The sequence below is a fragment of the Sturnira hondurensis genome, unplaced genomic scaffold, assembly GCF_014824575.4.
Source record: "Sturnira hondurensis isolate 20B ecotype Veracruz unplaced genomic scaffold, ASM1482457v3 Scaffold0015596, whole genome shotgun sequence".
In the NCBI taxonomy this organism is placed as follows: domain Eukaryota; kingdom Metazoa; phylum Chordata; class Mammalia; order Chiroptera; family Phyllostomidae; genus Sturnira; species Sturnira hondurensis.
The window spans coordinates 24318767-24330329 of record NW_028088227.1 but is presented as its reverse complement, the minus strand read 5'-3'; the positions used below and the strand labels follow the sequence as shown (position 1 = coordinate 24330329).

Below are 11563 nucleotides of genomic sequence, written 5' to 3'. Positions count from 1 at the left end.
GGAGTTTGCCTTTTTTTGTTCTGTGAGAGTGAAAAGCCAGAAGACAGAACGGTTGGAGACATGAATGGGGTAGCTGGCTATAAGCCGTGGGCGGGCTGGACCAGATCTGGGCTGGCCCCACCTCCCGGACAGCAGACTCCCGCCCTCCCTCCTCTCCGTGGTGCACACAGCCCTGATGGCTCCCGACCCCAGCGGCCGCCTCGGCTTGCCGCTGCAGCTGCTGCTGCTCACTTGCTGCTTCACTGCCGCCTGGGCTGATCTGCTGACCTGGCTGTGGCCGTCCAACAAGACGAATGAGAACACAGCCTCGTTGGTCTCCATGCCCCTGGGCAGCCCACCTGTACAGCCCACGGAAGGTATCACTGCACATGTGGGCCCACAGGACAGCCCCACGGAGCAGCCGACAGCTTCTGCCAGCCCTGAGCCACCCCTGGAGAGGCTGGAAGATGGCCAGGGCAAGGCCTCCACTTCCCCTCCTGCCTCTATTGCCTCCACTGCGAGCCCAGACACGAAGGAGGAGAACATTGCTGGCGTCGGTGCCAAGATCCTGAACGTGGCTATGGGCATCCGGAGCTTCGTCCGGCTGTGGGATGAGACCACCCCCACCGAGAATGCTTTCAAGGTGGAGACCCTGGCACCTGCAACCTCCACAGACCCCCTCACTCTCCCTGGGCCATCCAGCACCCCCCAGGAGAATGGGACCACTCTCTGGCTGACCAGTGGGGCCCTGAACTCACCAGACACCAAGAAGACTGAGGCTGGTAGCCTGCCAGTGCCCACCCAGCCACCACCCTCCCTGGACAGGCCCTGGGCAGTGCTCAGCGTGCCCTCGGTGCCACCGAAGTCCTCAGGTAGAACTCTCTCCTCCGTGCTGGGCGGGGCCCTTCCCTGGGGGAGTCTGCAGTCCTCAGGTTGGCCCCCAGACCTGGATGGCAAAGGACTCTTGCCCGAGGCAGCCCATCCCGGCCAGCGGCACCAACACCCTGACAGCCTCAAGCACACGCCACTTCTGCTTCCTCTGGTGACGGGTTCCCTGGGCACTCACACTGCCCCCTCGGCTCTCTCCCCTGACCCTCCTGCCAATCTGTCTCAGATCTCACTCTCAGCTTTACCTGGGGACAGTGGTGCTTGGGTTTCTCACGTGGCTAATTCTGTGGGGCCTGGTCTTCCTAATGTCTTCGCACTGCTCGGGTCCCACCGACCGACCCCTGCAGTGCCGCCTGTCCGCCACGCCTCCAGCCGCTGCCTGCCCCTGCCGCCCGCCCTGCCGGTCTGCGGCAGCCTGGGCATCAGGCGCTCCTGGCTGCCCAACCACCTCCACCACTTGAGCAGAGAGGAGGTGCTGGTGGCCGCCCAGGCCTGGGAGGGCCTCCTCCGGTCGCACTGCCACCACTTCCTCGCCTGGTTCTTCTGCCTGCTGTTGGCCCCACCCTGTGGCACTGGCCCCCTGCCCGCCCTGCCACCCTGCCGCCAGTTCTGCGAGGTCCTGGAGGATGCGTGCTGGAGCCACTTGGACGGGGGCAGGCTGCCGGTCACCTGTGCCTCGCTCCCAGCCCAGGAAGACGGGTACTGTGTGTTCATTGGGCCGGCTGCAGGTAACGGCCGGCCCACCCACCCCACCGGTTCCCTTTTGCCCTTTCCTACGAGCCTGGCCAGGGCCGGTGTGAACCTTGCGCAGCACCTGCCACCCTCGCCCCCGGTGTTGGCCTTTATGGTCAGGTGCCCGTCAAACCCTCAGGAGGGAGGGGAAGTGCAATGCCTCCTTTGCACGGGGCAGACTGAAGTCAGGAGAGGCCTGCACCCAACCCTAGGTTCTGTGCATGACAAGGGCAGATGCGTGGGGAGCAGCCCCGGCCCAAGCACTGTAGTTTATTTAGTTCTCTGAGACACCCCCAGCCACAGAGGGGAAACTGAGGCACAGAGCGGCGACAGGATATGCCAAGGGAGCCGGGACTCCCTCCTCCTTCTGGTGTCTGATGTCCTCTCTGTAGCCCCAGCTGATTGGGCAGAGGGCCCGCGGGGGTGGGTGCTGCGGGTGGGTGCTTTTCTGAAGGTTGAGTGGCCGCAGCCATGCCAGCGGTCAGTGAGCCTGTGGAGCTCACATGAGGCCACCCAGCCTGGGCCCATAGGCTCCAGAGCACGGTCTCCCTGCTCCTCTGGTCCAGGAGGGGGAGGGCAGCTGCAGCCTCTAGGTCCCTGCTCCCTGTGTGTCCACAGTGGGGCCTGGCCCCGCCCATCTGTGTCAGGCTGGGCTGTGTGTGGCCCCGCCCCTCCCCTCCCTGTGGGGAGCAGCCTTGACCACTCATCCATCCCTGCAGTCACTGCTGGTGGGGGTGGGGCGGCTGCACTGGACCTGGAGGAGGCTGTTCCGTGGCTGAGCCCCTGAGGAATGTGTGGGTGACTTCCTGGCACTGCTGTGCCAGGCCTGGGGTGAAGCAAGGGGGGTGTTGGCGCACAGGCTGAAGCTGGGGCAGGAACAAGTGCTGATGATGGGTGGTGCCCATCTCCGAGGAAGGGGTGCACCAGGGGCTGGTCCAAGGGAGGATGAGGGCTGCAGACAGGGAGGCCGGGCCCTGGCCCGAGCAGGAGTGGCCCGGAGGGTGTCCGGCAAAGGGACAGCCACACAGGGCCCACTCTGGGAGGCCCGGCATGTGGTATGTGCAGAGCTGAAGGCCTGTGGCTGCCCCGTGAGCTGATGGGGCTTGGGGTGGGAGTCAGGCCCCACAGTGAGCTGCGTGTTCCCACGCCCCACCCACACTTGGTGCCTGGACATCCGAAACCTGGGCTACTTCAGTGTGTGTGGCTGGGGCTGCGCCACAGGGGGTGTCCTTCCAGGGGGCCCAGTTCCATGTAAAGGAGCTTGGCCACTCTTCACAGCCCATCTCTTCCTCCTTGGGGCTGGGGCGGGGCCTGAATTCAGCAGACCTGCTGCCCAGCCTCAGACAGGGCCCTGGGTCTCTGTTGCCGTTGCTGGGAGAGGGGATGGGGGCGGGGGTGGGGGATGGGTTGTGGGAATCTCTCTAACTGCAGCTGGCCTGGTCAGCTGAGTGGCCCAGAGGGGACTTCTCACTGGACATCTACACCATTGGCAGGGCCCCGGGCCTGTGAGGGAGGCTGTGGCCTGAGCAGGGTCTGGGGACTTTCCCATCCGCACTCACCCTGTTCACTGCACTTGCAGCCCGGCCTCAGACACCCATCTCTCCAGGGCCCCTCCTGGGTGTTGCCTGGCTGGGGAGGGTCTCACAGGTATTTTCTCCCTCCTTTGTTTATTTAATTTTTAGAGAGGGTGAGGGGGGAGAAAGAGAGAGAAGAAACATGGGTTGGTGTCTCCCACACACCCTTTACTGGGGACCTGGCCCACAACCCAGGCATGGGCCCTGACTGGGAATCGAACCAGCAACCTTTTGCTTTGCCAGAGGATGCCCAGCCTACTGAGCCACAGTGACCAGGGCCTTCCTTAGGGTTTTTAGTAGGGAACCATCCACAACCTGGTGGGGAGGGGAAGGACCAGGAAGGCCCCAGCTCCTCTCTGGTATTGGAGAATGTTTCCCTCGGTGGCAGGGACCCCTCCCCCCTAGTTCATGTTCATGGGTCGTACATGTAGTTCTTTGGCTTCTCCATTTCCCATACTGTTCTTATCCACCCCCGTCTACTTCATACCTACCATTTATGCTTCTTATTCCCTCTACCTTTTCTCCCATCCTTTCCCTCCCACTCCCCGCTGATAACCCTCCCTGTGATCTCCATTTCTGTGATTCTGTTCCTATTCTAGTTGTTTGCTTAGTTTGTTTTTGTTTTAGGTTCAGTCGTTGATAGTTGTGAGTTTGTTGTCATTGTACTGTACACATTTCTGATTATCTTCCTTTTCTTAGACAAGTCCCGTTAACATTTCACATACTAAGGGCGAAGCACCAAACTTTTTACCGTCTTCCAGTTTTACCTTTTCCAGAATGTCATCGAATTGGAATAATATATTATGTAGCTTTTTTAAACTGTTTTTTCCCACTTAATATCCACTAATGTTTCTTCTATGTTGTTTTATGGCTTCAAAGCTCATTTATTTTTATCATTGAATAATATTCCACTGTCTAAATGTTCCACAGTTTATTTATTCACTCACCTATGGAAAGACATCTTGGTTGCTCCCAAGTTTGGATAATTATGAACAGAGCTTCTGTAAACATCTGTGTGCAGGTTTTTGTGTGGAAATAAGCTTTCAAGTCCTTTGGGTAAATACCAGAGGGTGTGACTGCAGGATTGTAGGGTAAGAGTGGCTTAGTTTTGTAAGCAGCTGCTGCGGCTGCGCCGTGTTGTACTTCGTCAGCACTGACCCCGTCTCCCTGGCCCCCCACGTGCCTGCCCGCACCTGGTTGTCAGTGGTGGGGACTGTGGCCATTCCAGTAGATGGGAGGTGGTATCTCATTGTTGTTTTAATTTGCATTTCCCTGTTGAGTGTGTGCCGAGCATCTTTTCGTATGCTTGTTTGCCATATTTACATTTTCTTTGGGGAGGTGTCTGTTCGGATCCTTCGCCCGTTTTTTAATTGAGTTGTTTTCTTATTGTTGGTTGAGTTTTGAGTATTCTTGTATATTTTGGATATACCTTCTTTTATCAGATATGTGTTTTAAAAATATTTTCTTCCAGTCTGCAGCTTGTATTGCCATTCTCTTGATGTGCCTTTTGCAAAACTGAAGTTTCTAGTCTCAAAGAAATGAAGTGAAGTCCAGCTTATCAATGATATTTTTTTCTTGAATTGTGCCTTTGGTGTTGTATCTACAAAGTCATGGCTTTATCCAAGGCCAGTAAGAGGTTTTTTCCGTGTTATCTTCTAGGAGTTTTATAGTTTTGCATTTTACATTTAGGCCTGTGATCCACTTTGGTTAACTTCTGTAACAGATTTCAGTTCTGTGTCTGGATTTAATTTTTGGCAGGTCGATCATCAGCATTTCCAGCATCCCTTGTTGCAAAAGATCTTCACTACGTCGTGTTGTCTCTCTGCTCCTTTGCCAAACATCCGTTAACCACATGTACGGGGGTCTGCTCCTGGGTTCTCTGTTCTGTTCCACTGACCACTTTCTCAGTTCAAGAATTCCACACTGTCTTGATTACTGCAGATTTAGAGGAAGTCTTGAAGTCAGGGCGTGTCAGCCCCCCACCTTTGTCCTTCTCCTTCAGTATTGTGTTGGTTATTCTGGGTCTTTGCCTCTCCGTGTTTACGTTAGAATCAGTTTGTTGATATTCACAGAGTAACTGGCTGGGGCTTTGACTGAGATGGCAGTGAACCTGTGGACCAGCTTGGGGAGAACTGACATCTGGACCACGTTGAGTCTTCCTAACCATGAATGTGGGTGTCTCAACATTTATTTAGTGCTTCTTTCATTTCTTTCATCAGAGTTATATAGTTTTCCTTGTATAGGTCCTTACATATTTTGATTCCTATCTGAGCATTTAATTTTGGTATTCTGTAAATAGTGTATCCCGTTTTTTATTTTAAATCCCACTTGTTCACTGCTGGTGTGTGGAAAAGTGATTGTCTTTTGTATATTACTCTTGTACCCTGAAACCTTGCTGTATCACTTACTAGCCCCAGGAGGCAGCTTTGCTGTTGTTGTTAATTATTTTAAATTTTCTACATAGACAATTATATTTTCTGCAGACAGAGACTTCTTTTTTTCCTTCCAACTTCTGTAATTTCATGTCCTTTTCTCGTCTTATTTCGTTAGCTAGGACTTCAGGTGTGATGTTGGGAAGAAGTGGAGCCAGGGCACATTCTTGACTTGTAACTGGTCCTAGTGGGGAAGGTTCTAGTTTTTCACCATTAAGTGTGACATTAGCTGTAGGGGTTTTGTAGATATTCTTCATCAAGTGGAGGAAATTCTACTTTCCCAGTTCTCTGACAGTTTTTTATTAGGAATGGGTATTAGATTTTGTTGAATGCTTTTTCTGCAATTTCGATATGATCTTGTGATTTTTCTTTATTAGCCTTAATGTGATGGATTATGGTAATTGATTTCAAATGTTGGACCATACCTGGGATAAACTTGGCTGTGGCTGGCCTATTTGCTGAAAGGGAAACCTTCTTCAACGAGGCAAGTCCCCCAGTTTCTTGATCTGAGGGGAGTGTGGTGGGGTAGGCCACCAGATGGGCCCCAGCTTGCTAAAGGTGTCGCCCACCACATTCCGGGACACTGCGTTCTGGGAAGGCATTCCTCGGAGCTTTCAGAGAGCAGCATGGAATGGACATTTCGCTTTCTTGGGTTCCTGCCCGAGACAGACTCAGTGCCTTGGGCCACGCCTCCCACACGGCAGCTGCCAAAAGCTATGCAGGGAGGTGACTACATCCTCCGTTCATGCTCACAGGGCCTGGGACTGGTCAGTGATCTGAGGGCCTTGGCATTCAAGTCTTGCTCCCAATGGGAACCCAAGGAATTTTACAGAGAGGAAATGGAAGAACTTCGGGAAGGAACTGCTCATGAATCTCTGGGCTCCCTAGGGTCGCCTGTGTAACATGCTGCTGTATTCCAGCCCAGAAAGTCGACAGCTGCTGCATCTTGCTCTTAATTAATTTGGAAATGTCCTAGCTCTGTGTGAGGCAGGGTGGTGGTGGAGCATACCCGTGCTTAACTTTGGAAACAGCTGAGTCAGGACTCCATGACCTCTGGAACCCACGCTGGTCACAGTCCTGTTTCCCAATCTTAAACATCTTCCTGAGTGGACACTTAGGCCCTGGGTACTTCTGAAACAAAGGGACCATCATAGCAATTGCTGCCCTGGTGGACAGCGGTCTGTCCTTGAGCATGAAGAGACTGCTCACCTCCCAAGGGTGGGGCCTTCCTATGAGGTCCCCTACTATCTTTGGGGGCCCTTTGCCCTCAGGAGGCACGGAAGCCAGGCCACCGAGGCTGCTGGCTATGTCGCACCTGGCTGTCCCTCACTTTCTGTCTGCGTGGGGAGTCTTACCTGCAAGGGATGTGGGGGAGGCCAAAGGGGGCCCTGGACGGCTGGTGGTGCTGCCCACCTGGCAGGCAGTCAGGACTGTGCAGAGCCACGCCACTGACCCTGGGAACCACCCCCGGCAGGCACCCCAGTGCTTGTGTCATTGTGATGGCTCTTTCTCTTGTCTTCATTTTTGTTCTCAGGGACTCTTGAAAGCCAACTTGCCTTAGAAAGTTGGGGGTTCAGCATTTCTTCCTTCCACCTGCTCCAGGGAGCCCCAGGCCAGCCTGGCCCTGCTGAGGGGCTGGAAAACCAAGTGCCCCTTACACAGAAACAGACACACACACACACACTCATGCTGTTTCACTCCCACACTCCCACACGCTTGTTCACTACAGCCTTCCTCAGGGCACCCACACATCACAGCCCCCTCCCAGAAGCCCATCTGCCCTGTGTGACTCCCACTTTGGAGGTAGACCCCACCCATACTGTAGGTGAGATGGACTCGAGAGGAAAGGCCTCGGGGTCAGGGCCCTTGGACAACTTCTCCCCGGAGTCTAGGCTCCCCCTGGCAAAGTGCATCTACAGGGAAGATACAGAGGCACCAGTCTCTCCTTGAGTTGGTATCTGCCCCTCTCCTGTGTCCAGCAGTGACCACACTTGCTGCATGGGGAGGTAGCCCTGCCCCCCCACTACCCCCAGCGCTCAGCACTCCTGGCCCCTAGGGCATTGGTCCCAGCTACTAGTGGCCCCACACTCCCAGGAAGCAGCCTTTTCTACGCTGCACCCAGTGACTTGGGCAGGTCCAGGTGCACGGTCAGGTCAGGTCCTGCTCAGACCCAGGGTCAGCATTGTGAACAGCAGGGCCTCTGGCCCCTTCTGGACAAACAAGAAATGAGGGGAGAGAACCCGGCACCGTGACTGCGTCCCAACCTGGGTTCATGCTGCTGAGGGGCCTCCAAATGGTGGGCTGTCATTTAGAACTCAAGCTCCGTGACACTGGTGGCCCGAGGTGGAGGACACACGTGGGCTGTTCTGATTGTGGGCTCCTGAGGAGAGTGAATAAAAGGGTTTGATGAGCCTCTTCTGGGTGGTCCAGAGGCAGGTGAGGCCAGTGGGGCCGTAGCAGTGTGAACACTGGTGGGTTGAGAGAGTGGAACTCCCACTGGTGGTCACCCCCGTCACCCCAGTGTGGACATGGGGTAAGGGGAGGAAAATCCCCACTTCCCAGAAGCCCCATGCAACAGCCTCAACCAGGCCATCACACCCCGTACACCCCGACCAACCTGGGGGCTGGTGTGACTTGCTGTATCGAAGGCGATGGAGACGGGGAACCACAGGACCCGATCAAGCTAAGCCACGGCCTCTAGGAGGCACGCCCCGCCCCCCTTGTGTTCTGCCTTCCTAGGAGTTTGTCTCCAGGATGGTTCCTGATGAGGATACAGCTGCAGGGTACACCCCATTGTGCAGCTTTCTCCTCCCTGTTTATGAAGGAATGAGTGATGTTATTGCCTGTACCCTGCATTGTTCCTGTGGATCCCAGGGTGGGGTGGGGGTGATGAGTTGGGGTGCAGTCTGAGCTTGGGAGGTGGTGATGGGGGGGAGGACAGGGTGCAGAGGGGAGTTGCAGGTGGACTCAGAACCCCCAGCCCTTTGCATTAGGCTCCTTGGCAACCCCTCATACATACTACCCCCAATCCACCCCTCACCTCGCTGTGGCCTCGCTTCTCTCCTGCCACGCTGGTTTGGGATGCTCCCTGCCGTGCCCCGTCTCCCTTGGGCCTGTAAGCTTGTTGAGAGGATGGTGTAGTGGCTTGTGGCCACCATGTCCTGACCTGACATGCATCTGGATAAGACAGAGTGTCCGTCCACATCCCTGGCCAGCAGGGCCAAGAGGGGCATGGCAGGTGCCAGGTGCATGACTCAGTTTCCCCTTTGTGCTCTACACGCAGCCTCATGAGGTGTCTTTCTCCTCTTCACAGAGAAAGTAGGCGCAGAGGTGGGGCTCCTCCAGCTGCTCGGGGAGCCCCTGCCCCCAGAGATCACCCAGACTGATGACCCGGACGTGGGACCAGCCTACATCTTTGGCTCTGATGCCAACAGCGGCCAGGCGGCCCAGTACCATTTCCCCAGCCCGTTCTTCCGTGACTTCTCTCTGCTCTTCCACGTGCGGCCAGCCACTGACGGTGCAGGGGTGCTCTTCGCCATCACGGACACAGCCCAGGCAGTGATCTCAGTGGGCGTGAAGCTGTCGGGCGTGAGCGACGGCCACCAGCACATCCAGCTCCTGTACACCGAGCCTGGGGCGGCCCAGACGCACACGGCTGCCAGCTTTCGCCTACCTGCCTTCACCGGCCAGTGGACACGCTTTGCACTCAGTGTGGATGGTGACACTGTGACACTTTTCGTGGACTGTGAGGAGGTCCAGTCGGTGCCTTTGGTGCGATCTCCACGAGGCCTGGAGCTGGAGCCCGGCTCCGGCCTCTTTGTGGCTCAGGGCGGAGACGCCGACCCTGACAAGTTCCAGGTAACCCCATGGCTGCTGCTTAAGGGCTGGACCGTCTTTGGGGTCCACTTGGACAAGGAGCCGTGTCCATCAGTCGCCACCTAACTCAGGCCCCAGCATCCCTTCAGACCCAGCATGTCTTTCATTCCCTGGCACTCTGGCCCCTTGGCCACCACCGAGAGGGGGCTCCCCAGACTGCAGTGGTTTCTCCGAGGCCTCCTTGGGACCTCCTTTCCGACTGGGTGCCAGCCTCTGCCACCATCTGTGCGCGATGCAAGCAATGGGCCTCTGATTCATAATTAAGAATTTCTGGATGGCGGCAGCGAAGGGTAGAAGTGGGCAGGGGCCCTCTGCGGGGTAGGCTGCACACCCCTGGGCTGGGCCCGGGCTCCACACCCAGTGTTACCATCACCCGCACGCTGTTATTACTGTTTTACCAAACTGCTAGCTGCCCACTCAGAGCAGTGGGGGCGAGACATCCCCAGCAGTCCCGGGCGGATGGCTGTCTCCGCCGTGTCCCCCCCCCCCAGGGGAGCCTCCTCCCTCTGAGCCTGACCCTGGTCTTCATTGCAGTGGGGGGCAGACTCCAGAGCCTGAGTGGGGGTCTTTCTCCTGGGCCCTCAGCCCCTATACTTGGAACCTTTTAGGTGGAACCCGCCTCCTGGAAACACCTCATGGGCACCCTCTGTGGGCCCTGATTTAATTCTAACGTTACAGCCGGTCTGCAGCTGGCACGCCCCAGACAGGGGTCCCTGTGTGTGCTGATGCGGGATGTGTCTTCGGGGGGCAGAAAGTTGATTATTGCCCAGACAAAACCCGCGGGATTAGAGTTGTTCTAAGTCCTGAGATTCGGGTTCTGAAAGCTGCCCTTTCACCTTTGGCAGAAACTTTCGCCCGCAGGACTTTGGTCGCACACTGGGCCTCTTTGTGTTTTCATTTTGATCCTCAAACATGATTCACTGGAAGGAGTCACGGAGGGCCCTCGCATAGAGGGAGGGGCTGTGTTTACTGGCAGTTTTGTCCTGTGACCTCCCCGGCATTTCTAGCTGGAAAAGTATGCCATTGTTCCATACGTCTTCAACAGTGTAACGGAAAAGCTGCCCCTGCGCAGATGGGGACGGAGGGGTTGCTCAGAGCTCCGGGGGCTGCGGGAGGCCATCAACCCGCAGTGAGGGCACCAGAGGCTCCGCCCCCAGGCCTCTCCAGGCTGAGTGTGCATTGTTGCTAAACAAAACTACCAGGCACACTGGGGCTGGGTGCTCTAGTTGGCATGTCGTGGTTGCTGGTGAAGACAGACTTCACGGTTTTTATAGGCTGTTTGTATTTCTTCTTTTGTGACGGACTTGTTCTTCCCATTTTGGTTTTGGTGGATTCAGACATTTCCTTTAGTTTTCACAAACCCTTTACCTGTGAAAGAAAGTGAGCCTTTGTTTTGTGCGCCGCAAATTTTATTTCCAGGTGTGTCACTTGCCTTTTTACCTTGCATTTTTAAAAAAACATTGGGGTATTTAAAGTGTTTATGCAGGTAAATCTGGCCTGGAGAAGACACCCAGAGCATTGGCCATCCCAGTGACGTCCCGAGGTTAGGGAGGCAGCAGCAGGCAGCTCAAGGCTGCCGTTTGGCCCGGGCTGTGGGCCCTGCTTCCTGCTGACCTCACTGTCCCATGCAGCGCAGTTGGCGCCTCCGCCCCGCGGACGAGAAGTTTAAGGAGTTTTCTGTGTGGGTGTTTGGTCAGATTCCAGCTAGGTGTGAGGGGCAGCCTGTTTGTTGTCTGGTGCAGATTGGTTTAGCACAAGGCTTTTCAGACTTTCTGAGTTGAGATTCTTGAGAAAGACTCACTTAGGTCACGTTATTTACATGATTTGGCAGAAACCAAAGCTCGGGGTGCAGGGAGGAAACAAGGGGGGCCCCCAGACTGCCCCCCGCCCCCCAGGGTCCTTACAGAGAGAGCACTTATTGTTTCCTCCTGTGAAAACTTCTGGAACTTCATTGGTCTTTTCCGGTTTATTCTTCTTGTCAGACTGGTCATAAATATCCCTGGGAAATTGTTTATTCCAATGATATATGTTACAGGGTTTTGATTATTAACATTTACTGCCGACTCTTGTTCAGTGTTTATT

The 11563-nt window shown here is 55.6% G+C and overlaps 1 protein-coding gene across 8 annotated transcripts in view; it reads left to right on the top strand.

Annotated features, from left to right (window-relative positions):
• COL18A1 (collagen type XVIII alpha 1 chain) overlaps nt 1-11563 on the top strand; it is a 76815-nt gene that overhangs the window by 30092 nt on the left and 35160 nt on the right. For 3 of the 8 annotated variants that reach the window (XM_037065204.1, XM_037065203.1, XM_037065202.1), the window contains exons 1-2: nt 165-1595; nt 8919-9463. In XM_037065204.1, coding sequence (XP_036921099.1) covers nt 176-1595; nt 8919-9463 — 1965 coding nt within the window. In that variant the 5' untranslated portion in view covers nt 165-175. Of the gene's footprint in view, nt 1-164; nt 1596-8918; nt 9464-11563 lie in introns of those variants that run through there. The other 5 variants (XM_037065209.1, XM_037065205.1, XM_037065210.1 and 2 more) reach the window with 3 other exon arrangements.